Source organism: Myotis lucifugus, unplaced genomic scaffold (assembly GCF_000147115.1).
Source record: "Myotis lucifugus unplaced genomic scaffold, Myoluc2.0 scaffold_34, whole genome shotgun sequence".
Classification (NCBI taxonomy): domain Eukaryota; kingdom Metazoa; phylum Chordata; class Mammalia; order Chiroptera; family Vespertilionidae; genus Myotis; species Myotis lucifugus.
This window is the reverse complement of record NW_005871082.1, coordinates 3,442,755-3,464,531: the sequence shown is the minus strand read 5'-3', so window position 1 is coordinate 3,464,531 and position 21,777 is coordinate 3,442,755. Positions and strand designations below refer to the sequence as shown.

Genomic DNA, 21,777 nt, shown 5'->3' with positions numbered 1-21,777 from the left:
AGTTCTTACTCTTCACATACTATTGATCGTAACTTCTTTCTCTTCTTTGAAGGAAACAGTGTAAAGCATCTACTTTCAGAAGACGAAGAGTATATCTAACCCACAAAATAGTAGCATTTTTATTTTAGGAAACCAGTCTTCTAGTATTAATTATAATGTTATTTTGCTTACTAAATACATATAAAGAACCACCTTATTCTTTCATACATGGAAAGTGCTTTATTCATCAGCAGCTCTTCTTGGTTTTGTGCTCAGAATTTTTTCTGCATCTGATTACTTCTTACCCCTGGCAATCCTCTCACTTTTGTGACATCAGCTTGCCTTGATAGTCATAGTAATCTGCTACTGAAAAGATGATTGCCCTCAAACTGAAAAGAAGTTTGCTAATTAATTTATTGAAAAAAACCAGCTTATTGAAACATGAAAAGTTGAGTTCAGAGATTCTGTTTTGTTTTTAATTATTGCATAGTTGGGATCTACTATGGTTGGCATATAGAGAATATACTCAAAAAATGCTTGTGGAATGAAAGGAAAATAAAAGGATTTATCTGTTCCAGAAAATTTATTGACTGCCTGCTATGTGTAAGATATTCTACTAGGTGCTGGGATATTTAAATGAAAAAGAATTAGATTTTTTTAACCTTGAGGAAGTCACAGTCTGGTGAGGGGACATATATGAAAGACACACATAGTAGTAAGTGGTATAGCAGAAGCTCATATAAAGTGCCAGCAGAGCACAAAGGGGGCACCTAGCCTTCCTAAGAGCTGAGATGTTCTGTCTTGTTATAACATCCATGTGGGTAAGGAAGGAGGTGCATGTTATTGGGTTTTTATAACGAGGAAAAAAATTCAGTCTTATGACCTTTCCTGGTCCTCTTTATTCCTCAGTATTGTTGGGTTCACAGAGGGCAAGGGGTATACGTAGGACAATCCATGGGGACTTTCAAATTGATCAGAACTGTAGGATTTTAGAATTATGTTACTTTTGTTTTTGTTTCTTTTTGATACCAATGGAAGTGTTAAATAGCCATACTTCAAATTTAAGAAGCCTACTGTCTTAAAAGATCTTCTGTTTTTAAGAAGTACGTTTGCAAAAAGTAGTTATGGTGTGACCAGCACTTAAGGTGTTATTTATTTATTGGCCATTTTGCAAGACAGTTTGAACTGCAGTGTGGCAATTTTCCAGATTAAACTCTTCTTACGTTTTCTGTAATATCCATAGTAGATCCTTCCCACTGAGTCATGATGCTGTTTCTGCTTTCGTTGGTGTTTCATATTATATCTCAACTTCCTTACAGCTGAGTCAACTCTGTTGGCATAAGTAATGTGAGCCTTCTTTAGAGAACCAGATAAAAGGCTTCCAGACAGATTCAATTTCAGGATAGATTCATTATTTGCCTTGTAATCCTAGTGTCCTGGATTTGAGGCGTAGGCATACAGTTATCTTGTGTTACAGAAATACTTTTTCCCAAAACTTTTTAGGTGATGTGTCCAGGTCTAGAGTTTCAACAAGCCATGCTCCCAATAACTTTGAATTACATTGTGCTAGTTTTTATTTCAGACCTTGTTACAGGGTGGAGCAAAAGAAGGTTTACAGTTGTGAGTATGCAAAACAGAGTTTATTCTTGTATTATAATTTATTAAGTATTGTATTATTTTCCATAGGAACCACTGTAAACTTACTTTTGCCCCACCCCATATTATTTGATCTTTCTTTACCTCTTTTCCTGTCTGCCCCTGCTGATGGCTTTGGGTATCAAATATTGCCACACTTGGTTATTCAAGTTCATTTTCTGTAAAAGAAAAACATTAACATTGTAAACAAATGATTTATTTAGTTGGGTAAGTGTGCTTTATGTTTCTGTTAAGGTGTGTGAAGAATTGTTTTCATTTCATGTAATAACCATATTGGGAATAAAGCAGCTTTTCTGGAAATCTTAAGACATTGAAGGAATCTCATAAGCTTTTACCAAGGAGATAACATTTTGGACATGCTCTAGTTTTATTAAAGTTACTTTATTTGCATTAAGATCATGTCTCCTTATAATCATACAGCCTTTGGGAAAGTGAATATTCTGAGTTATGAGGAGTGTGCTGAACCACAAATATAGAATTAGAGGAGTATTTCTGATCCTTTGAATTACAGGTCTCTTGATCAAGCCAGTCAGCTGTGTGTGTGTGTGTGTGTGTGTGTGTGTGTGTGTGTGTGTGTGTGTGAGATGAGACTTTGAGCAGTATAATTTTTCATTTCCTCTAGAAGTAAATATCAATAAATACAAGCTTTTCCTGTCCTGAAATGGAAGCTTCTTAAAACCTTGCTGTCTGGACAGTGGAACCACACGTGCTTAGTGTGTGGTTAGTATACTTACTAATTAAAATTTGCCAAGAGCAGATTTCATGTGTACATAGGGTATATCTCTAGTGTGGATGGAGAGCCCCTAAAAGTTTAGGATATTGTGTGTGCTTGATGAGTGTTTTCCTCTTTTTATGGTTTATTTTGAATATGTCTTATGTTTTCTAATGATAAGGCTCATCCAGAAATATTTTTTTAGTTATTCTTTCTACTTTAGCACTACATTAGTCTCCACATAACCTGCTGATGACTTTTCTCAGTTTTTCATACTGGCTTTCTAAAGTTCAGTTTTACAATTTTGACCTAGAATTTTAACAGCACCAGTCAGGGAGTCAGGGAACTTAGGGCATGGGTTTTAGGCTCTTTGAATTTAATCAAGTTACTTAGTCTATCTGAACTTTGGTTTCCTCATTTGTAATATTAAGGGTAACATTTGTAACATTTATTCTCTAATTCAACTTCAGCCATGATATAGATGATCTCTCTTCTTGGATTATATAAACTGCTTTGGTCAGCTTCTTCTATATCTATCCCCACAAAGAAGACCCTTATAGTCCCAAGATCCAGGTATCTGCATCCATTTGTGCTGAAAAGATTAACCGTGTCTTCCATATTCTAAACAGTATCTAAAATGCCTTGTCCTACCTCCGGTTCTCTAGATATATGGTAGCTTTTTGTTGTACAATTCTTGCACCCTTTGAATTTATTGGAAGCCCAGGGAATAGCCATGACAGTGCCTAAATATTACCATCTTCCCTTATTAATCGACTAGAGGCATGGTGCACGAATTCATGCACAGCTGGGGTCCCTCCCAGCCTATGAGGGCTGTCTCCCCAGTCCCAATTGTGGGGCATGCAGGAGGCAGCTGATCAATTATTCTCTGTCATCATTGATGTTTCTATTTCGGCTCGGGGGAGGGACCACGGGAGGTTGGCTGTGGGAATGCACTGACCACCAGGGGACAGCTCCTGCATTGAGTGTCTGCCCCCTGATGATCATAGCTACCGGCTGGTCGTCGGGTTATCCAGTCGTCAGGTCATAACGGTTGCTTAGGCTTTTATATGTATAGATAGATATGCCTCCAAATCAGCCAGGATGCCTGGATTACTGTCAGCCTGTCACCCTCCTACCCCTTCCATAGAAGTAGCTGTGCTTGCTCCACTGGTAGGGCTATTTCTGAAACATGAAACCAGAGAGAAAGAGTGAATTTATTGGTTGTCACCATTAGTATACAAATGGATATTCTCAAGTCACAAACAAAACAAAACTGATGAAATTTAATGGAGATATTTGTTGGCTCAATGAGGGCAAGGGCCTTATGTATCTCATTCATTCTGTCCCTAGACCCAGAATGTCTCAGCATAGTAGGCCTTCCATAAACATTTGTTGAATGAGTGAATAAATGAAACAATTGCATAAGTACAGAGTGGAACAGCTTACTTAGCTCCAGATGTAGAGTCCTGGAGCACATGCTGAGGATGGAGAACCGGCAAGGGGCCATATCTGTAGCCTCGTTAAGTAAAAAAACATGTATCTTTACCTGGAGTGTTAGAAGACTTAGTAGGGGTGGAGGATTCATTTACTTACTTTAACTCTTGAGTAGATAGCACTTAGACTAATGAGAGATTTTACAGTTTTGTCAAGTGTTCGGTTCCTTGAAATTTGAGCTGGTCATATAGGGGTTGGATCACCTTCTGTTAGATGTGTAAAAGAAGGGATTTCTGAAAGAACAGGTAGTTGAACCCCCTGTTCTCTTTGAGTTCATAGTTCTGAGTTTTACTTTGAAGGGAGATTAGATAGGACATGCTAACTGTCTCATGGAGGACAGTAAATTGAATAATGAAATTTTCAGTTTTGGCTAAAGAGATTGAATTTATAGGGCTTTTTCTGACATGATCAACATTTTAAGGATATCAAAATATGGAAGTAGTTTTGTCTTCTTATTAATAAGAGTCAAATTACAGAAAAGTGACAGTTGGTAAAAGAAAGATGGCTGTGAGAAAAATGAGAACAGAAAGGTCAATTAGAATACCATTGTGAATTGCCTGGGTTTAGACTATAAACAGTTGTCCTTTAAATACATCAGTAACCCCAGGTACTAACATCACACCTGTGTATGTGCAGAGGAAACCTCCTAGCACACCTGTGTAACCTCTGAGTGTAGAGATCTTCATGGTAATTAATGAAATTATCTTTACAGTGTTGAATTTGAGCTTCAAAAAATGTTTAAATCACTTATGTAGCAAAGTTGGGGAATTTAAAGATAATTATAAATATGTTTTGTGGTTTCCTGAAATAAGCAGTTTATTGAAGAAGACAGGTTGATGCATTTTTAAAAAACTATAATATGAATAATGTGTTGTGGAAACATTTTATATTGGGTGATTAAGAAAGAAAGGCATCTTGAGGATAAACTTTGAAGGATAAGAAGTATCGATGGCAGGTATACCCACATGTGGCTCCTCCCATACAACTCTTTGAAGTTGTGCTCTTTCAAAAGGAGCTGGTAGCCAAGAGCTAGCATTGATCTTGGTGTGTCCTTGTTGTTATGTAGCAGCAATACAAAGGCAAGGATCCTCACCTAGAGACTTGACAGTAGGTTGCTTTCTAGTAAGTAAACTACAAAATCATCAAATACTATTCAGAGCCAGGATGCTAATTTTTCAGAAGGGCTCCCAGATGAGATCAAGATATCCATATATATAAAGAAATGCCATATTAATGAGGAGGGAGAGTGTGTCCGGATCTAAGGACAAAGCAGAAAGTTAGGGAGATGTATTTGGGCAGTCTCCATCCAAACACTGCCCAGGAGAATGGAATACTTTTTATCATGGCTTGTATGTTCCTGATGTGTAGATGGACATGCGAGGCTGTTATTTCTTGTTTATTAAGTAACATCCTGTAGAATATGCCTTTTCATCTAGACTGGTCTACAGGGAGAAAATGTATTGGTTATGCTGATCCATATGGCAGTTATGGTCCTCATTGTAAATTAATGTAGTTAATTGAGTGGCATTCTAGTTTGCACATTAGTCTCTTGTAAATTTAATGTTACTCTACTGCTAAAAGTTGACTCAACTTAGAGTACAAAAAAAAATCCAGTTCCTAAGTTTACAAAGTTGAAGTCCAGACCAGGATGATGTACTCAAGACAAACGCTGTCTCTTGGCTACCAGTTCCATTTGAAATAGTGCAACTTGAAGCAGTGTTGAACACATCAGATTGATTGGAAGAGACACATGTAGGCATATTTGAGAAGCTGCAAGAGGTTAAAGTATGAGAGGATGGAAAAGAGGGTGATGAGGCTGGAGAGAAGGGCAGAAGACAAGTTGTGAAAGGACTGTTCTTTGGGGCAGGGGGTGTTTCATTTATTTTAAAAAGTAAGTTGAATTGCCTGGTGGCTGGTGTGGCTCAATGGGTGACTTCGACCTATGAACCAGGAGGTCACAGTTTGATTCCCTGTCGGGGCACATGCCTGGTTTGTGGGCTTTATCCCCAGTGTGGGGCATGCAGGAGGCAGCTGATCAATTATTCTCTGTCATCATTGATGTTTCTATTTCTCTCTCCCTCTCCCTTCCTTTCTGAAATCAATAAAAATATATTAAACAATAAAAGTTGAATTTAAAGGAAATATGTGTGATTATTCTGCTAAAATATCATTCTACTTTTCCTCTTTATTTTTCATTGAAAACATCTCTTTGTTATTTTAAATTCAAGCTGGGTTTGCATACCACATAATCTTCCTGCTTGTGTTATGTTTATTAGGGTAGGTAAAGATGATTAGGTTGTTATGGAATGTCTGAAGGCAAAACTAGCCAGCATCATGACTTTTTGGTCCACCATTTACACTTACAATTTTAGTGAGTCTGTTTTTTTCCCTTCCAAGCCGTGTGCATTACAACTTGAATTTCCCTGGTAATGAAATTGTGTAATCATGATTGAAAATTGTTCTGCCTACAGGGGGCCCCCAAGTCCTTGTAATCTCTTAAAGGGCTCCTTAGAAATCCTTTTTATTAAATATACTATTTGCTTACTTGAAAAGTAGCTCCATCTTGCTTTTATCAAATTTTTATGACTCGAAGCAATTTTGGAGTATGACTGCATTTGAAAACTTAAACTTTTAAAAAATGATGTTTTGATGACATAAAGATTATAACACTTATTTTTTTTCTTAAATGAAAAAGCTGACATGATCTTATTTGACATTTTGCATTTTGTAGTGTTTTACTAAATTTTTGGTAGTTCAAAGTCAGTTATAGTATCAGCTTTTACTCTGACCATTAATGATATTAAATTATTAAATGATATGGGATTTTTTTCAACTTTTACTTTTGGTTGCAGATTAACTATAATTTTCTTTGTCAGTTATCCACTACCAGTTCCCTCAATGCCCTACTTATGAATTCTTTATAATTTGATCTCAGTTAATGAATAGGCAGAAGGTTTTATTCCAGTAAAGGGACTGACAGAATTAGATCTGTTTTCTAATGCATTTCTTTAAGTTGGTTGTTTGGATATTACAGGTGTTTCTTGCCTCCACTTAATAATTGTTTTTATTTATGAATGCTTTAGGAGAAACATATAAGCAATGAAGAAGAGCACTTAAGGAGGATGGAAGAGGCCAGATTGCAGCTCAAGGATCAACTTCTTTGTCTGGAGACTGAACAAGAATCCATTCTTGGTGTAATAGGAAAGGAAATTGATGCAGCTTGTAAGACCTTCTCCAGGGACTCGATGGAGAAATTCAAAGTAATTATGAGTTCTCATTGTGCTTTTCACTTAGTTTCCTTATATCTATATATATATAAGCCTAAGAAACCACTGGCCGATTGGCCGACCGACCAACCGTCCAGTTGCTATGACACGCACTGATCACCAGGGGGCAGACGTTCAAAGCAGGAGCAGAAACCACCAGCATGGAAACATGGAACAGACTGATGAATCTCAGAGGGAATGGGGGAGGGAGGAGGGCAGGAAGAGATTAACCAAAGATCTTATATACATACTAGAGGCCAGTGGGGTCCTTCAGCCTAGCCTGTGGGGATCAGGCCGAAACCGTCCCGGTGCATGGATTTGTGCACTGGTGGGGTTCCTTGGCTTGGCCTGTGGTGATGGGGCTGAAACCAGCTCTCCAACATCCCCTGAGGGGTCCCGGATTGTGAGAGGGCACAGCCCAGGCCGAGGGACCCCACTGCACCAGGCCTCTAGTATAACTATAATAAGATTTTAATGTATGGTTACATGGTATTTACATTTTTGTTTGAGAAAGTTTTATGAAAGAAAATAACATCTTGCATTTTTTGGAATGAGGTACTGTATCGCACAGATCCGGTGAGAGAACATGTGCTGTGATTCCATTGAATTGTCTGTCTCACATTTAAAAGAAAATGTCTTACAAGAGAGGCAGCAGTTCTGGCTAAAATGCATTGTTGGGTCAAGAGGCCTGGATTTTGAATTTTTCATTTTCACAGGCCATTTTTGTTGTTGTTGGTATACTACTGGCCAATATCTATTGAGCACTAGTTACATTACAGGAACTGTGGTAAGTATGTTGTATGTAATCTCTCCCTTAATCCCTAAAACCACCCAGTCCTATAGGTACTCTGATTAAATCCATTTTTTTGACAAAGAGAAAGCAAGACTTGGAGGGGTTAAATAACTTGCCTCTGGCCATATATCTAGTTAAATGCTAAAACTAGGACTAAAAACCTTGGGAGTCTAACTCTGGAGCTTAATCAAGTAACCACTATGCTATTTGCCTTCCCCATTTAAACAAAGTATATTTAATTTAGCTTTTCTGTCTTTCAAATGGGATATTGATTGCAATTCAATTTATAGTCCTAGTGAAATGATCAATAAAAACAGAAGTAATCATAGGTCTTCTTAATTTCTTCAAGGTAAGCACTTCTTATTAACTCTAGGTTCTAGTACTGCTATATTACATACAGAGAGCATTGACAAGCTATCATTTACCACTGTATTTAGTTCATTTGATGATATGATATTACTAAAATTATAGGATCAGGCATAAGGGCTTTTTAAAAATCATCTTCAGGTGTTTCTTTTGTCATTCATCCTTTTCCTCATATAAAATATTCCATTTTATAGTACTTTCCCCATTTTTTCCCTTACCATTTTTTTTCTTGGTTTTCTTAAGTGGTGTTTTAAAGAAAATAAAACTATAATTCTACTCGTGAAGTAGAAGGTGTTTTAGGATTTGACTAACAAAAATATTTCAACTGATAGAATTTGGTGGAGTTGGTGGAATTTCTATGATATGTATTTATCTGTACATTTTTGAAACAAATCAGATGTCAGTTTAAGAGGACTGTGAGCCAAATATGAGCAGTAATTGGCTTTTGGGGAAAACTAACTCTTTTAGTCTTGTTATAGGGCCTGCTATCATGCTGGTTTATTTATATTTTATTGTCTAATGCTGCTATATTTGTATAATATTTGTTGTGTTTACATATATTTAAAGGATGTGTGGCCTTGAAATCCTAATTGCATCAAAAAGAATCATATATTACCAAGGAAATGTTTATTCTATATTTAAGTATTTATGTCAGGACAACTTGTTTTTGGTCAAGTAGAGATGTAAAAATGGAAACATTTGGATCATGCGATAAGGTATATAAACCTTGTTATGGTTAATTATAGGCTAAAATATAGTTTGCATATAGCAGGTTGCTTAAATTTTCCTTCCATCTAACATATTCTGAAAAGCACCCTATTTTTTAATAGGCTTTCAGTCATAGAATGATTGTAGTAATGGGTCTTGGCACCTTTTCTCTTGGAGAGAGACTAATTCAATCCACGTGATGGGTGGAGATAAATTTAAAAGAATGGGCATTTTTTCAGTTTTGTTTTTTTTAAGACCACATTTTTTTTTTTCCATTGTGGGTCTCTTTCTGTTTATACCTTCTGTTGTTTCATTTCTGTAAACTTGAAAAAAAGAATACACAAGAACATAACATTTGCTCTCACCTCAAAGAAACCACCCTTGGGTGTTTGTTAAGATAAATTCTTTGCTTTGTAGTTCAGAGATCTATAGGAGAGGCGATCCTTGTAAAATGTTTTAAAAAATGGATTAATTCCAATTCTTTGTCATTTGTTGACTTTTTGAAGTATTGCTGATGAAATTTTCAGCCATTTTATGTAGAGAGCGACTATGTTATGGAATGGATTGAATAATAGATATGTAACAAACAAGTCTAGGAAAAGTCCTTGGGGATATTGGTATTATTTCTAATTAAAATTTTCTTTTTCCAGTCACTATACCTATTCTACTTTAGTAAATGTCTGTAGTGTTTGAAAACTTAAGGGTAGACACTTAATAAACCACCACCATTATAAAACATTTAGGAAAATGTCTGAAGTGAAGATACATCATTTTCCCAGACCAGTCTTTGATAATTCGGGAGCTTTCCCATAACACTTGGTCTGAGTATTCATTTATTTGTAAAGCATAAAGAGGATAGGCTTTGGATCAAGACTTTTTTTTTTTTTTTGCTATGAACTAGAGTGATTAGGAATATTTTCCTTGAAAATATAGGGAGAGAGGGCATGAGAGTTTGGTAGGATTTAGACAGTGAAACAGTAGATGAGAGAAAGGTTGGATATGAGAATACAGCATTCCTGTATATGACATGTGGTTGGCACTCATTATCATTTTTCAGATGCCGAATGAATTACCTGATGACGTTTCTTAAGGGAGAGATGTGCTCACACATAAGGAAATATGGAAGTATTGGAGAATAGGAATAGATATCTTTTGAAGAGGGGTAGGGTAGTTTTAAGAGAACATTTCTAGAAAGAAGTCCTGCAAAAATATCATAGGTTCAACAAAAGTAGGAATTGAGAAAAAAATTTATATTTATAATTGTAAAATCATTGACAACCTCTGAATACAGTTTTATCAGTAATAACAGAGAAACAGATGGCAGTGAGTTTATAAATGAGTTGGTGTGAAGGGAGTCAGGGCAGCTGGCATAGACAACCTACTTATTGTGGGATTTTGTTATCATCATGAGATATAAAGGAATGATTCCATGATTAGTTTCTATCATTTCTACATCATCATTAATGAGACAAAATGGCCCTCATAGTATAAAATTAAAGAAGGATAAATGAGATAAAGAATTAAGTTTCTGTGTAATTACATCACACCCACTGTGAAATACAAGGAGCAAGACTGAGAAAAAGAAACAAGCAAAATATGAAGTAAACTGGTTTAATCAAGGCTGCATGGGAATCAGCCTCCAGAGATTATAGCAGTGATAGCACTTGAGAGTTAATTCATGTCTCTGTATTTTAGCTAAATGTTTACATTTTACATATACATATATAAAAACATTATATATATATGTGTGTGTATATATATATGTACATACACACACACACACACACACATATATATATATATATATTTACATAAATAGAAATGTTAAATCATGTTTTGGAATTGATTGAGTACTTGGTATGAACTATCTCCTTTCTAAACCCTTAAGTTTTAGACACTTAACTTTTGTATGTTATGGTGAAAATTTTCATTTTAGGTAAATTCATTTCAGAGAAAAATCTACTTTTAATAGACTATTCTCTCTCTCTCTCTCTTTTAGTTTTTTTCATCTGGTCCTGACATTAATTATGACCCACATCGCTGGTTAGCAGAAAGCAAGGTAATTGATCTTTGAATCTTAAAGTTATCATAATGTTTATGAGCTTTAAGGTGTCTATTTGAGCTATCCATATATTTTTGTCACATAATGAGCATGTGAAGCTGTAGTACTTTATTGCTGAGAAAGATTATTATAATGCATTATGAAATCTCCATGTTCCTTTGGCTTAACATTGAAAAATTAGCTTAAATGTATAGGGATGGGATGGAATGAAAAAGGAAGGTAAAACTGTTGAAATATTAAAATTAGATCATCAGAGAGACAAGTTCTTCTGCCTTTTCCTTTGGCTAAAGCAATGTCTCTGGAGTGTACAAAGGTCAGGGCAGCTGTCACCACCCTTCATTACACATATATACTTATCCTAGATGCCCGGTGCATGAAATTTGTGCACAGGTAGGGTCCCTAGACCTGGCTGGCGATTGGGGCTGATCACGTTCCCACCTCCCTGTCTCCTCACCTCCTCCTTCCCTCACTCCCTCAGCGCCCCGCTGCAGCCGCTGATTGCCCACCATATTCTGCACTTCCCCCTGGTGGTCAGCATACATCATAGCGAGCAATGGAACTCCTGTTCTCCCGGTTGCACTCCCGAGGGGACACTTTGCATATTAGCCTTTTATATATATAGATTTTGGTTTCTGAGGGTCTGCTGAAAGCCTGTCAAATCTCTGTGTGGCTTAAGCAAATCCTGTCACCTCTCTGGGTGTCCTGTTTCCTCATTTACAAAATTGGAGGAATTAACTTTAAGTTCTGAAGATAACTTTATTGCTTCATGGTTTTTTTAAGCATTATGATTCAAATTTAATATAAGGTAAGCAATAAATAAATAAAATTGAACAATTTGCTAATATTCTACACTTTGGGTAATTATCAACTATCTTCATAGATCAGCTTGGAAATTCAAATTTTTGAAATTTAAGTATTCTATTTCTGTTGAAATAGAAATTAAAATATATAGAAAATTATGACCACATAAGGTATAGATATGTTTATTCAAGTATCAATATTTAAGAACTTGCATTTCTTTTTAGACTAGTTTTATTTCAGCTTTAACATAAAGTGCAAAATCTTCCATCCCATTTAAATTCTGTAAGAAAACAAACTGTACTGTAAATCTGACCAATCGTGGTCCAACTTAGGGTTTTATTACAAAGAAAGAACCTTTGAGTCTATACAATGTCCTTTTTTAAAAATATGAGAAAAATGAAGTTTCAGAGAAGAATGTGACTTTTTCAGAATGGGAAAATGGATCACATGCCATGTCCACTCATAGTGTTCTTACCATTATGTGTATTGCCATCTAAAGTCTTCTTTCAGCCAAGATTTATTGATTGTGTACTTTTTTGTGTACGGACACTGGGGATATAAGTGTTAGTAAGCCATGGAAGTTAATGGGGGGAATGGTGATGTAAACAAATTTGAAGTCTCCTTAAGGTGTGTTATGTTGTTGTAGAACTATGTCAACATTGACAGAAGAACACAGGAGAAGGAAGAACTAACTCTGATGTTTGTACTGGGAGGATGGGAGGCTATGAAGCTGCCAGCATGTCTCAAGGGCTTCTACAATTGTGTTATATTTAAACTTGGTCATACAAAAAATTTGTATGACCAAAAAATTATAGGTATAAAATGCAAGAATATTTGAGTAAACACAGAATAATGGCCAAGATGGGTGGGTAAGATACAGGGGGGAGGTGGTAGAAAGACAAGATTTACCTTTGAAGGCCAGGTAGTAATTAGAGAAGCTCCCCTCAAAAAAAATTCTTAAGCCCTAGCTGGTTTGGCTCAGTGGATAAAGCGCCAGGCTGAAGGGTCCCAGTTCGATTCCAGTCAAGCTATACATGCTCGAGTTGGGGGCTCAATCCCTAGTGTAGAGCATGCAGGAGTCAGCTGGTTAATGATTCTCTCTTATCATTGATGTTTCTATCTCTCTCTCCCTCTCCCTTCTCTAAAATCAATAAAAAAATATAAAAAAGATACATAAAATTGTTATAAAAATTCTTAATAAGAAACAGTATTATGATTAAAAATAGAAATTTATCCAACCTTGTAAAATTTCTATCCAGCTCTAAGAACTGTGATCCTAACTGTCCTAACCATTTTTGATAGAACCAAATGCAAATTTGCATTTATGCCACCTGCATAGGAAATCTAGAATATGCATATTTTGCTGTCCTAGAATTTTTTTGACTAGAAACTTCTGTTGTGCATTAATAAAGCATTTCTCTTTTTTCTTTTTCCCAACTTCACAGTTTTGACAAGAGCAATGTACTTGGAATTTTCTTTCAAGTTAAAATCTTTATCATTTCTGAACAGAACACTTTCACTGCTGTTGTTCAGCTAACTTACGAGAGCCAGAGATGACTCTTGATCTCAGCTCTTTAATTTGGGAGCTAGTAAGCAGTTTTCCCTTATCATTTAATGGGATTGAACTTCTGATCAGACGGGTTTTAATACTGCATGAGACAACTGTTCCTCTACCGCGTAAAAGGGTCCTGATAAGCTCCCCACACTGACCAGTGGACTGGGGAGGAATGGAATCTATTTGTGGAGAGATGGCTTGGGTTATTGATGGGCCACAATACTGTAATTCCCATGAACTATGAGTGAATAGCTCTATAAGTATTGGAGATAAGATCTGAAATCAAAGGACAAAAACTATATGGAAAGTGGAATTGCTATTCAGCTAGTCCATGCTGACTTCTTGCAGTATTAGAAGGACCTCTGACGGCCTTTGGTAATTGTTTTCATAAATCTGCCACATGAATTTATTCTGTTAGTGCTAATCCTAAAAGAACTAGAGGACTGAGTGGGGATTGTGTCACTATTGCTTTGTCGGCACAGTACACACATGAAGTCCAACTTAGAGTTGGACCAGGCACACAGATAAAATAACTATCGGATGGTCAGAATAAGGCATTGTGGGTGGAAGATGTTCGAGGTGGTGGTTAAGGAATGCCAGGCAAGGAATTCACAGAGATTATGGATTTGTTTTGTCATAAATCTTGATAGCAGATGTAGAGACCAAATTTTATTCAGTTTATCAGAGAATTTACTGAGAAACTACTGTGTCCTAGATACTATGCTGTATGCTCCGGTCATAAAGATTAATTAAGACATGATCCTCTTGAGGAACACGTTTTATCTGGAGAAGCTGACACTTATGTAAATAATTTTAATATCACATGTGCCGGGGCTGACCAGCAGGTCCTGAGCGACAGATGAATGATTACTCTGACACATATTTGCTGTGAAAGAGAGGGCTAAGGGACTGCCTGGCTAGAGACCAGACAGTCTCATTTGCCTGCCTCTTCAGGCTTTTTTGTGACAGCAGTTTGAGCTGAAATTGACTTTTAGAACAATCAGTAGGGTAAGCATTCTTGGGAGGACACAGGCGTCAGCAGTACTCTTAAGCATAAAGATTAAGCATAAAGATTCTGGTAAACACTCGAGGGTCTGTGCGTACAGACTTGTTTGGAAAGGTCAAGGAACAATTATGGGCCATCACCTTCAGCCAACTCCCCTAGAAAATTCTTTCGGAATTTCCTCCTTACATTTTCCAGCTGAGTCTCCCGTGTTCCCCCACACACATGTAAGAGGTACACAGAAGCTTCTGTGGAGGCTGATGCTTAGATGGATTTTGAAGCTATCCAACCATAATTATGGGTCCCTATATTGCTAACTTTATCAGCAATACTCTTTTTATTCAAGTTTTCTCTTTTCCTTGGCTTTTAGTTTTGAGTCTTTCCTTTATGATTTTAATTATTATTATACTAAATCTCAGTGAGGATATTCTGATAGATTAAAAAGACCATTTTGATTGTTTAACTAGATAATTATAAATATTCGCATCTTATTGCAAGTTGTCAACTATGAATAAGACAACTATTTCCTTTCTGAGAAATTCTTCCTCTTTTGGTTTATTTAACAATACTTGTTGATATAGTTAAATAAATGAGGCTATTATGTAATCTATAAAATGCTCTTGTGAATGGTTAATAGAATGGTGTTTGCATTGTGATTAATAGCCTTGTCAGCTAATTATTATTTGTTATTGTTAAAGTAATTCCTATAGTATTCAAGCTGTTTCTTCAAGATACTTAATAAAGACTCTGGGTGTTTCTCTAACAGATACTGATTCTCATAATTGATTATTGGTTGATTAAATTTCCATAACTTGGTATTTTGTTTTGTAGAATTAATAACATATTCTGCATACATATTCAGTTCACAAAAAGCATCTAGCTATAATCTGTTTTTAAAATTTTGTCTGGCAATGGAATTAAGGCTTCATATGAATAAATTAAAGCCATAGGTCATATTGTATTAGTCTGCTCAGGCTACTGTAACAAAATACCACAGACTGGTTGGTGGCTTAATCAACAGACATCAATTTTCTCACAGTTATAAAGGTTAGAAGTCCAAGATCAAGGGGTCAGGATTGGTTTCTGTTAAGCCCTATTTCTGGCTTGTAGAATTCCACCTTTCATGCAAACAAGGGTGGGGTGAGGTTGGGGTGAGTTGGGGTGGTTTGGGGAAGTTGGGGGGCTAGAAATCAGAAAGAGCGGTGAGGGAGCACAAACTTGCTATAAGCCTTCGTGTCTCTTGAGGGTCCCACCCTTATGACCTCATTTAATCTTAATTACTTCACTAAGAGCCCTATCTCCAAATACTGTCACATAGAGGTTTAGAGCTTCAACATGTGAATTTTGAGGGGATACAATTTAGTTCATAATAACACATATCAAACCTGATTACCACTTTGTTTCAGGTTTTTTTGGAGGTTTATTATTTTGTTTTTACCATAACCAATAGGATTATTGCTCCGACAAAACAGATTTGCTGTTTCTCATAGGCCAAAGATTGTGGTGTAGTAAGTGGGAAAGGGAAGGGAAATATGAAGGGCAGATTAAATCTTAAAGACAGTGAGGTTAGCATCTATGAAAAAGAGAGTTTGCTCTGATTACATTTTCTCACCTCTTCAAGGTGGGGGAAGGCTGACTTTATCTCCCTAAGCCTATGGAGAATCTCTCTACCTGATTAGGTGGACCATGGGGATATGTATTTTTAGGAAGCAGAAATGGAAAAAAAAATTAAATCTCTGAAATAAAACCCTCTTTTATCAAATTTCTAGTCCTAGTCCAGGGTGATTTTGATTTTTAAATGCTTTACTAAACTGCTTTATATATCAAATTAGGAGGCTAATTGTGTTAAGATGAGAAGTTTAGTAGGCCATATTTTTCTGTAGTACTGCCTTTGCAAAGATGATAGATTATACAAAATTTCTATAAAAATCCAAGAAAGTGGCTTAATTTCACACCAACTTTTAACTGATATGAACCATTGTATAGTTTTCATTTTGCTTAAGTTTGTTAGTTATTGTCTATATTTGCTCATGTTATGATATTTTTCTTACTGTTTCGAAATACTACTGTTTTCTAGATTTGTACCTTGTTTTTTTTTTTTAATTAGTTATAAATGTCATTTTTTAGACTAAACTTCAATGGCTCTGTGAGGAACTGAAGGAGAGAGAAAACAGGGAGAAAAGTCTGCGGCACGAGCTAATGCTGTGCAGACAGCAGCTCAGGAATATGACTGAGAACAAGGAATCCGAGCTCCAGTGTCTCCTGGAACAGATAGAAAGGCAGGAGCTGCTTCTGGAAGAAATACACCAAGAGAAGAGAGGTGTGTTAGCTGCTCTTACTCTCACTGTTCTTTGTTTGTGTTCCTGGAATCCAGCAGAGGGAGAAAACCTACTTCTTTTACCTCCAGCTCAGATTATTGCATACTAGAGGCCTGATGCATGAAATTCATGCAAGAGTAGGCCTTCTTTCCCCCGGCTGCTGGTACCTGCTTCCCTCTGGCACCCGGGACCTGGTCTTCCCTCCGGCTGCTGGCAGGCACCTGGGACCGGGTTTCCCATGCAGCCCCAGCTTCGTCCAGAAGGTCGTCCAGAAGGACGTACGGAAGGACATCTGGTCTAATTAGCATATTATGCTTTTATTATTATAGATTCTTCTCTTTTCCTTTTTCTCTCCTGTCTTCATTTCCAGGTTCAGAAGGAAAAACTGTTCCGGCCCTGGGAGTATTTCCATCAGCTACAATATCCCTCCTGTTTACACAGCTCATGTCATTGGAAAGTGTTAATTTGGCAAGACATGTTTGTTCTTCCCTAGTAAAATACCAAAATTTATGCTTGACTTGAGTAAAATACCTATTAATTCATTCAACAAATACTTATTTTGTTCATATTTTGTCTTGGGCACTGTTATGGGTGCTGAGGATACATTAGTGAATAAATTAGAAAAAATCCTACTCTTGTCTACCTTTTATTGAGTGGGATGACAGAAAATAAATGTAAATAGGTAAATTGTATAATAGAAGGCTATAAGCACAATGGTGAAAACAATTGATAAGGGGAAGAGAGTTTGGGAGAGCAGGGGCAGAGTGTAATATGTTTAATATGTAGGCTATACTTAACTCTAAAAGTTAGACAAGGACTTGGGAAACTACTTTTCTCTTCGGTTATACTATAGAGGCATCATGACAGGAAGAAGAAAAACAGCAGTTATATATGGGAATCCTAAGTGTATCTTATGTTGTGCTGGCTGTAGGCCTTTTCTTTTATTAGTGAACTTCATGAATTTAAGATCGATAAAAAAAACTTAATATAGTGTCCCATTAAAGAAAACTAAGCATGTGACATATGGCAATCCTCTTCAAAATAATTTTGTTTGGTTTTTCATTTTAGTCATCATGGTTATTCCCTATATACCACTTAAAATTTTTTATTACTCTACTATAGTGATTCTCAACTTTTCTCGTATCAGGGCCATTTTATATTCTTAAAAGCTCTTTGAGTTCTCAAAAATTTTATTGTGCATTATATGTATCAATACTTACCATATTTAAAATTAAAATTAAGAATTAAAAGATAGTCCTTTAAGGTAATAATTATAAATTCATTCTATGGAACATAAAAATTAATGAAATTTAATTATTTTCCAAGACAAAAATATTGAAAAGTGGTATTGTTTTGCACTTTTGTAAATCTCTTTAATTATGGTTTTAAAAGACAGCTGCATTTTCATTTTGTTCAATGCCTTATCAACGAACAAAGAAAGAACCTGGAACGTAGTTGATATGTCAGATATTTGTGAATAAGTGAACGAATGAGTGAATGGATGACTGCTGCACAGTTAATAGGGGAGCCATCACATTTTAGTGAAAAAAGAAATCACAATGAACTCTGCAGGACCAGTAAATATTTGGCAGAAATTGAGTAATTTAATCAAAATCAGTAAATATTTGGCAGAAATTGAGTAATTTAATCAGAGTGATTTATATTTTGTTTATTAAGTCCCTTCCTAGTCTCTGTCCCAGGAAGATATCCTGGGTGGGGTGGGGTTGGGGTGGAGAAGCATTTAAACCGATTATATTTCTATTCACTTCACAACGATATTCTCTAAGAGCTTCCCGATTTATTTAGGGACACTATAACATCGTTAGTAGTAATTCTAGCTCCATTGTGTACTATGATTAGAGTTAGCTCTGTAGCATAATATCTAAAAACTATTAAAAAATACCTGAATATCAGAAATGTAAGCAAACAATAAGAAAATATGTGTATGTCTAAGATAGTTTCAGTTTTTAATAGTAGAATGAATGTAACTTTTAGAGTATTATATTTTAGTTGCTACGGATTGTAGACAAGCTTAAGTATGACAATAAATGTTGATCAGAATGATCTAGGAATGCCAGAGTTTGAACAGGTGAAAGAAAGGTTAACTGGTGTAGCAGGATCCCAGAAGATATGACAGTGGATGAGGTCAAAAGTAAAGGTGGAGAAGTGAATTTTTTCTGCCATTACCTTTTTAGCACTTTGAATACACTACTATTTTTGGCAGTTTCACATCATAATATTTTGAATGGTGGTTCTTTATTTTGATGATTAGCTTCTTAACATCTGTGATTGGGTTTAATTGATCTTTGCCTTCTATATGACTCATACCCATTTGGAGAAAGGTTGGAATGGGAAATAGCTCCTAGATTTGCTATGTAAAACTGAGAGATCTGTTTTAGTAGAAATCTTTTGAGTTTTAATTCACATTTTAGAAATTTGTCGTGACTAATTTTTTTTTGCAAGTTGCTTCAAAAGGATAATACATTCATATGTGGATATCCAAGGCATTGAGCCAGCTTAGTGAAAAGTCTAATATACATACACCATTTTTCTGGCCTTACAGAGGGCTCTGAGGATGAGTACTTTTACTAATAATAGAGATATGGTAACGTTTCTTTTCAGTGCTTTTAAGTTGTGTGCTGTTCAAAGCATTGACTCTAAAACACGTTCTTCATTTCAGAAGGTTCTCATGTAGGTGACTTGTCTCTAGCAATGGTGATCTCTTTCAAGGGCTTTCCTTTGGTTTTACTGTTCCCAGAGTTCTGAGAAACTCCATTCAGCTGATTTTTCTGTTTTTTCTTGCTTTCTTTGAATCTCTGTTCCACTTCCTCAGTTTGTGGCTGGCAGAACAGAGGATATCTTCCTGGGACAGAGACTAGGAAGGGACTTATAAACTGTAGGAATTTTCCCTAACATGTAGGCTAGACATGGAGTGGCATTGTTTTTTTGTGCAAAATTGATTGATTGATTTAGTTTTCCTGCCACTCACCCATTCATCTATAACTTGTGAGAACACTTAAAACTTATTCTTACACTTAAGATTTGAAGGAAAGTTTACTTTCTCCCAGTCGCTTTGTCTCCTGCAACTGGTGGCTTTACAATTTTCTTTGGTCACTTCTCCTATATCTACTTCTCCCTCTCCAGTTACACTATCTCTGTCTTATTTAGCTCTTGATTATCTTATATCTTAAAGGATTGCAGAGCTTCTTTTTTTATTTTTTAAGTAAATCATTATTGTTTAAAATATTACAGATGTCCCCCTTTTTTCCCCATTGGACCTCTTCCACCCCACTCCTGCCCCCTCCCCAGACTTCACTGCACTATTGTCTGTGTCCATGGGTTATGCATATATGCATATATGCTCCCTTATTTGAAGATCTTCTTGAGCTTTAGTCTCTACTTTCCACTTGACTGGTCTTTACCTGTGAGCCTGCCAAAGGCCTTCACACAGATTTCCCAAGCAGGCACACTCTGGTTGGTAGGCCCAAGCTCACACTATTTCCCATCCCCCAGCTATCCTCTATCCATTTCTCTGCTATTTGATAACACATTTGGTTATGGTGACATCTTTTAGAAATAACCTTAAATATTCTGAGATTAATACAAGAAAGTAAATCATTCTCAAATTTTGTGTACTATTTTTTTTATAATAAATTACTTGCAGCACATCCTGCAGTTGACCTCCTTCCAATAGCATTTCCTTAGAGAAAACACTCATGTGTACACACAATTGCTGTTCTAATCAGTTCCGCCAGGTGAATCTTCATCAGGTACAGCTTTGAGCCCTGGACTCCTCAGCTCAGAAACCTTCAATGGTTCTCACACTGCTGAACAATAATGTCCAGATTCTTACAGGAACCCCACCATTTTTCCCTCTCTCCTTCTGTGAAAATTCAATCCTTATCATGACCCTTGCCAGTGGAATTATTCCTTTTACCACCCCATTGCTACTAACACTTTAGGATATAATTACATGACATTTGCCATTTATTGTTTTTTTCCTCTGAGTATCTGCATATATATGTTTTTGTATTAAGTTTTAATCTCTTGTTTTATTATTGTTCCATTGCATCTGGCCATGTGTTTTATATTTAAATAAGAAATAAACTTACTTATTGGATATTTAGATAGGTGGGACAGGTGGGTAGATGGATGGATGGATGGGTAGATATATGGATGGATGGATGAATAGGTGGATGGATGGATCCATACATGGATAGCACAGATTAGCCTCTGGTCCCTTTAAGTCCATCTATTATGGTGTCTTCATCAGAAGGCATATCCCCTTACCATATCTACACTAGACACTTAGGTCTGTTCTAGCAATCAAAAAGAAAACAAACATCAATGTTGATTGCTGTAGCTTTTTCTGCTTCTTCAAGACACAAGACCAAATATGAAGGATTACAAATTTAGAATTACCTCACCAAACTATCTGATGATGTCCTTTATTAGCTAAGCTGTTTTCACTGGCAATAAGAGAAACCTTCTCATATTTATCTTTCCAGAGTAAAGGCCTTCAAGTTCTTCAAGTAGTATTTGAAAAGACACTGATGCACACATTCTCCTTTCTAGATTAGATGAATCATTTCATCATTCGTCACAGTTGATCATCACATCAACCATGAGAGATTGCAGATTTGCTTTATTTCCCTTTGAGACTATTGACTTTGTACTCTAGTATTTAAAATTCATTTCTTAATCATGTCACATTTTGAAAAGATTCCTCACCGCAGTGCCCCACAGGTTATATTAGACCTTTATGTTCAACTGTTCACCCTCATTGTTGTTGAGGTGGCCTTATATTCAGGCTTTTATGTGTAATATCTCATTTAATCCTTAAAACAACCACTTGAGATTATTCATCCCATTTTAAAGTCAGACAGCTGAGTCTGGAGGCAAGTGGAGATTGGTAGTTTCTCATAAGTTGCCAACCTTTCAGACCTCACGGACCACCAATGGTCCACGGACCACTGGTTGGCGACGGCTGGTTTAGACAGTGAATTACAGATGCAAGAGGACTTGTGAAACTCATGCTTATATTCTCGCTATCATGTTGCATAC

At 36.3% G+C, this 21,777-nt stretch overlaps 1 protein-coding gene across 15 annotated transcripts in view; it reads left to right on the top strand.

Annotated features, from left to right (window-relative positions):
• The window catches only part of CEP128 (centrosomal protein 128), a 335,869-nt gene that overhangs the window by 146,641 nt on the left and 167,451 nt on the right, over window positions 1–21,777 (top strand). For 14 of the 15 annotated variants that reach the window (XM_023752499.1, XM_023752495.1, XM_023752498.1 and 11 more), the window contains 3 exons: window positions 6,925–7,101; window positions 10,974–11,033; window positions 16,523–16,715. In XM_023752499.1, coding sequence (XP_023608267.1) covers window positions 6,925–7,101; window positions 10,974–11,033; window positions 16,523–16,715 — 430 coding nt within the window. Of the gene's footprint in view, window positions 1–6,924; window positions 7,102–10,973; window positions 11,034–16,522; window positions 16,716–17,083; window positions 17,347–21,777 lie in introns of those variants that run through there. The other variant, XM_023752502.1, reaches the window with a different exon arrangement.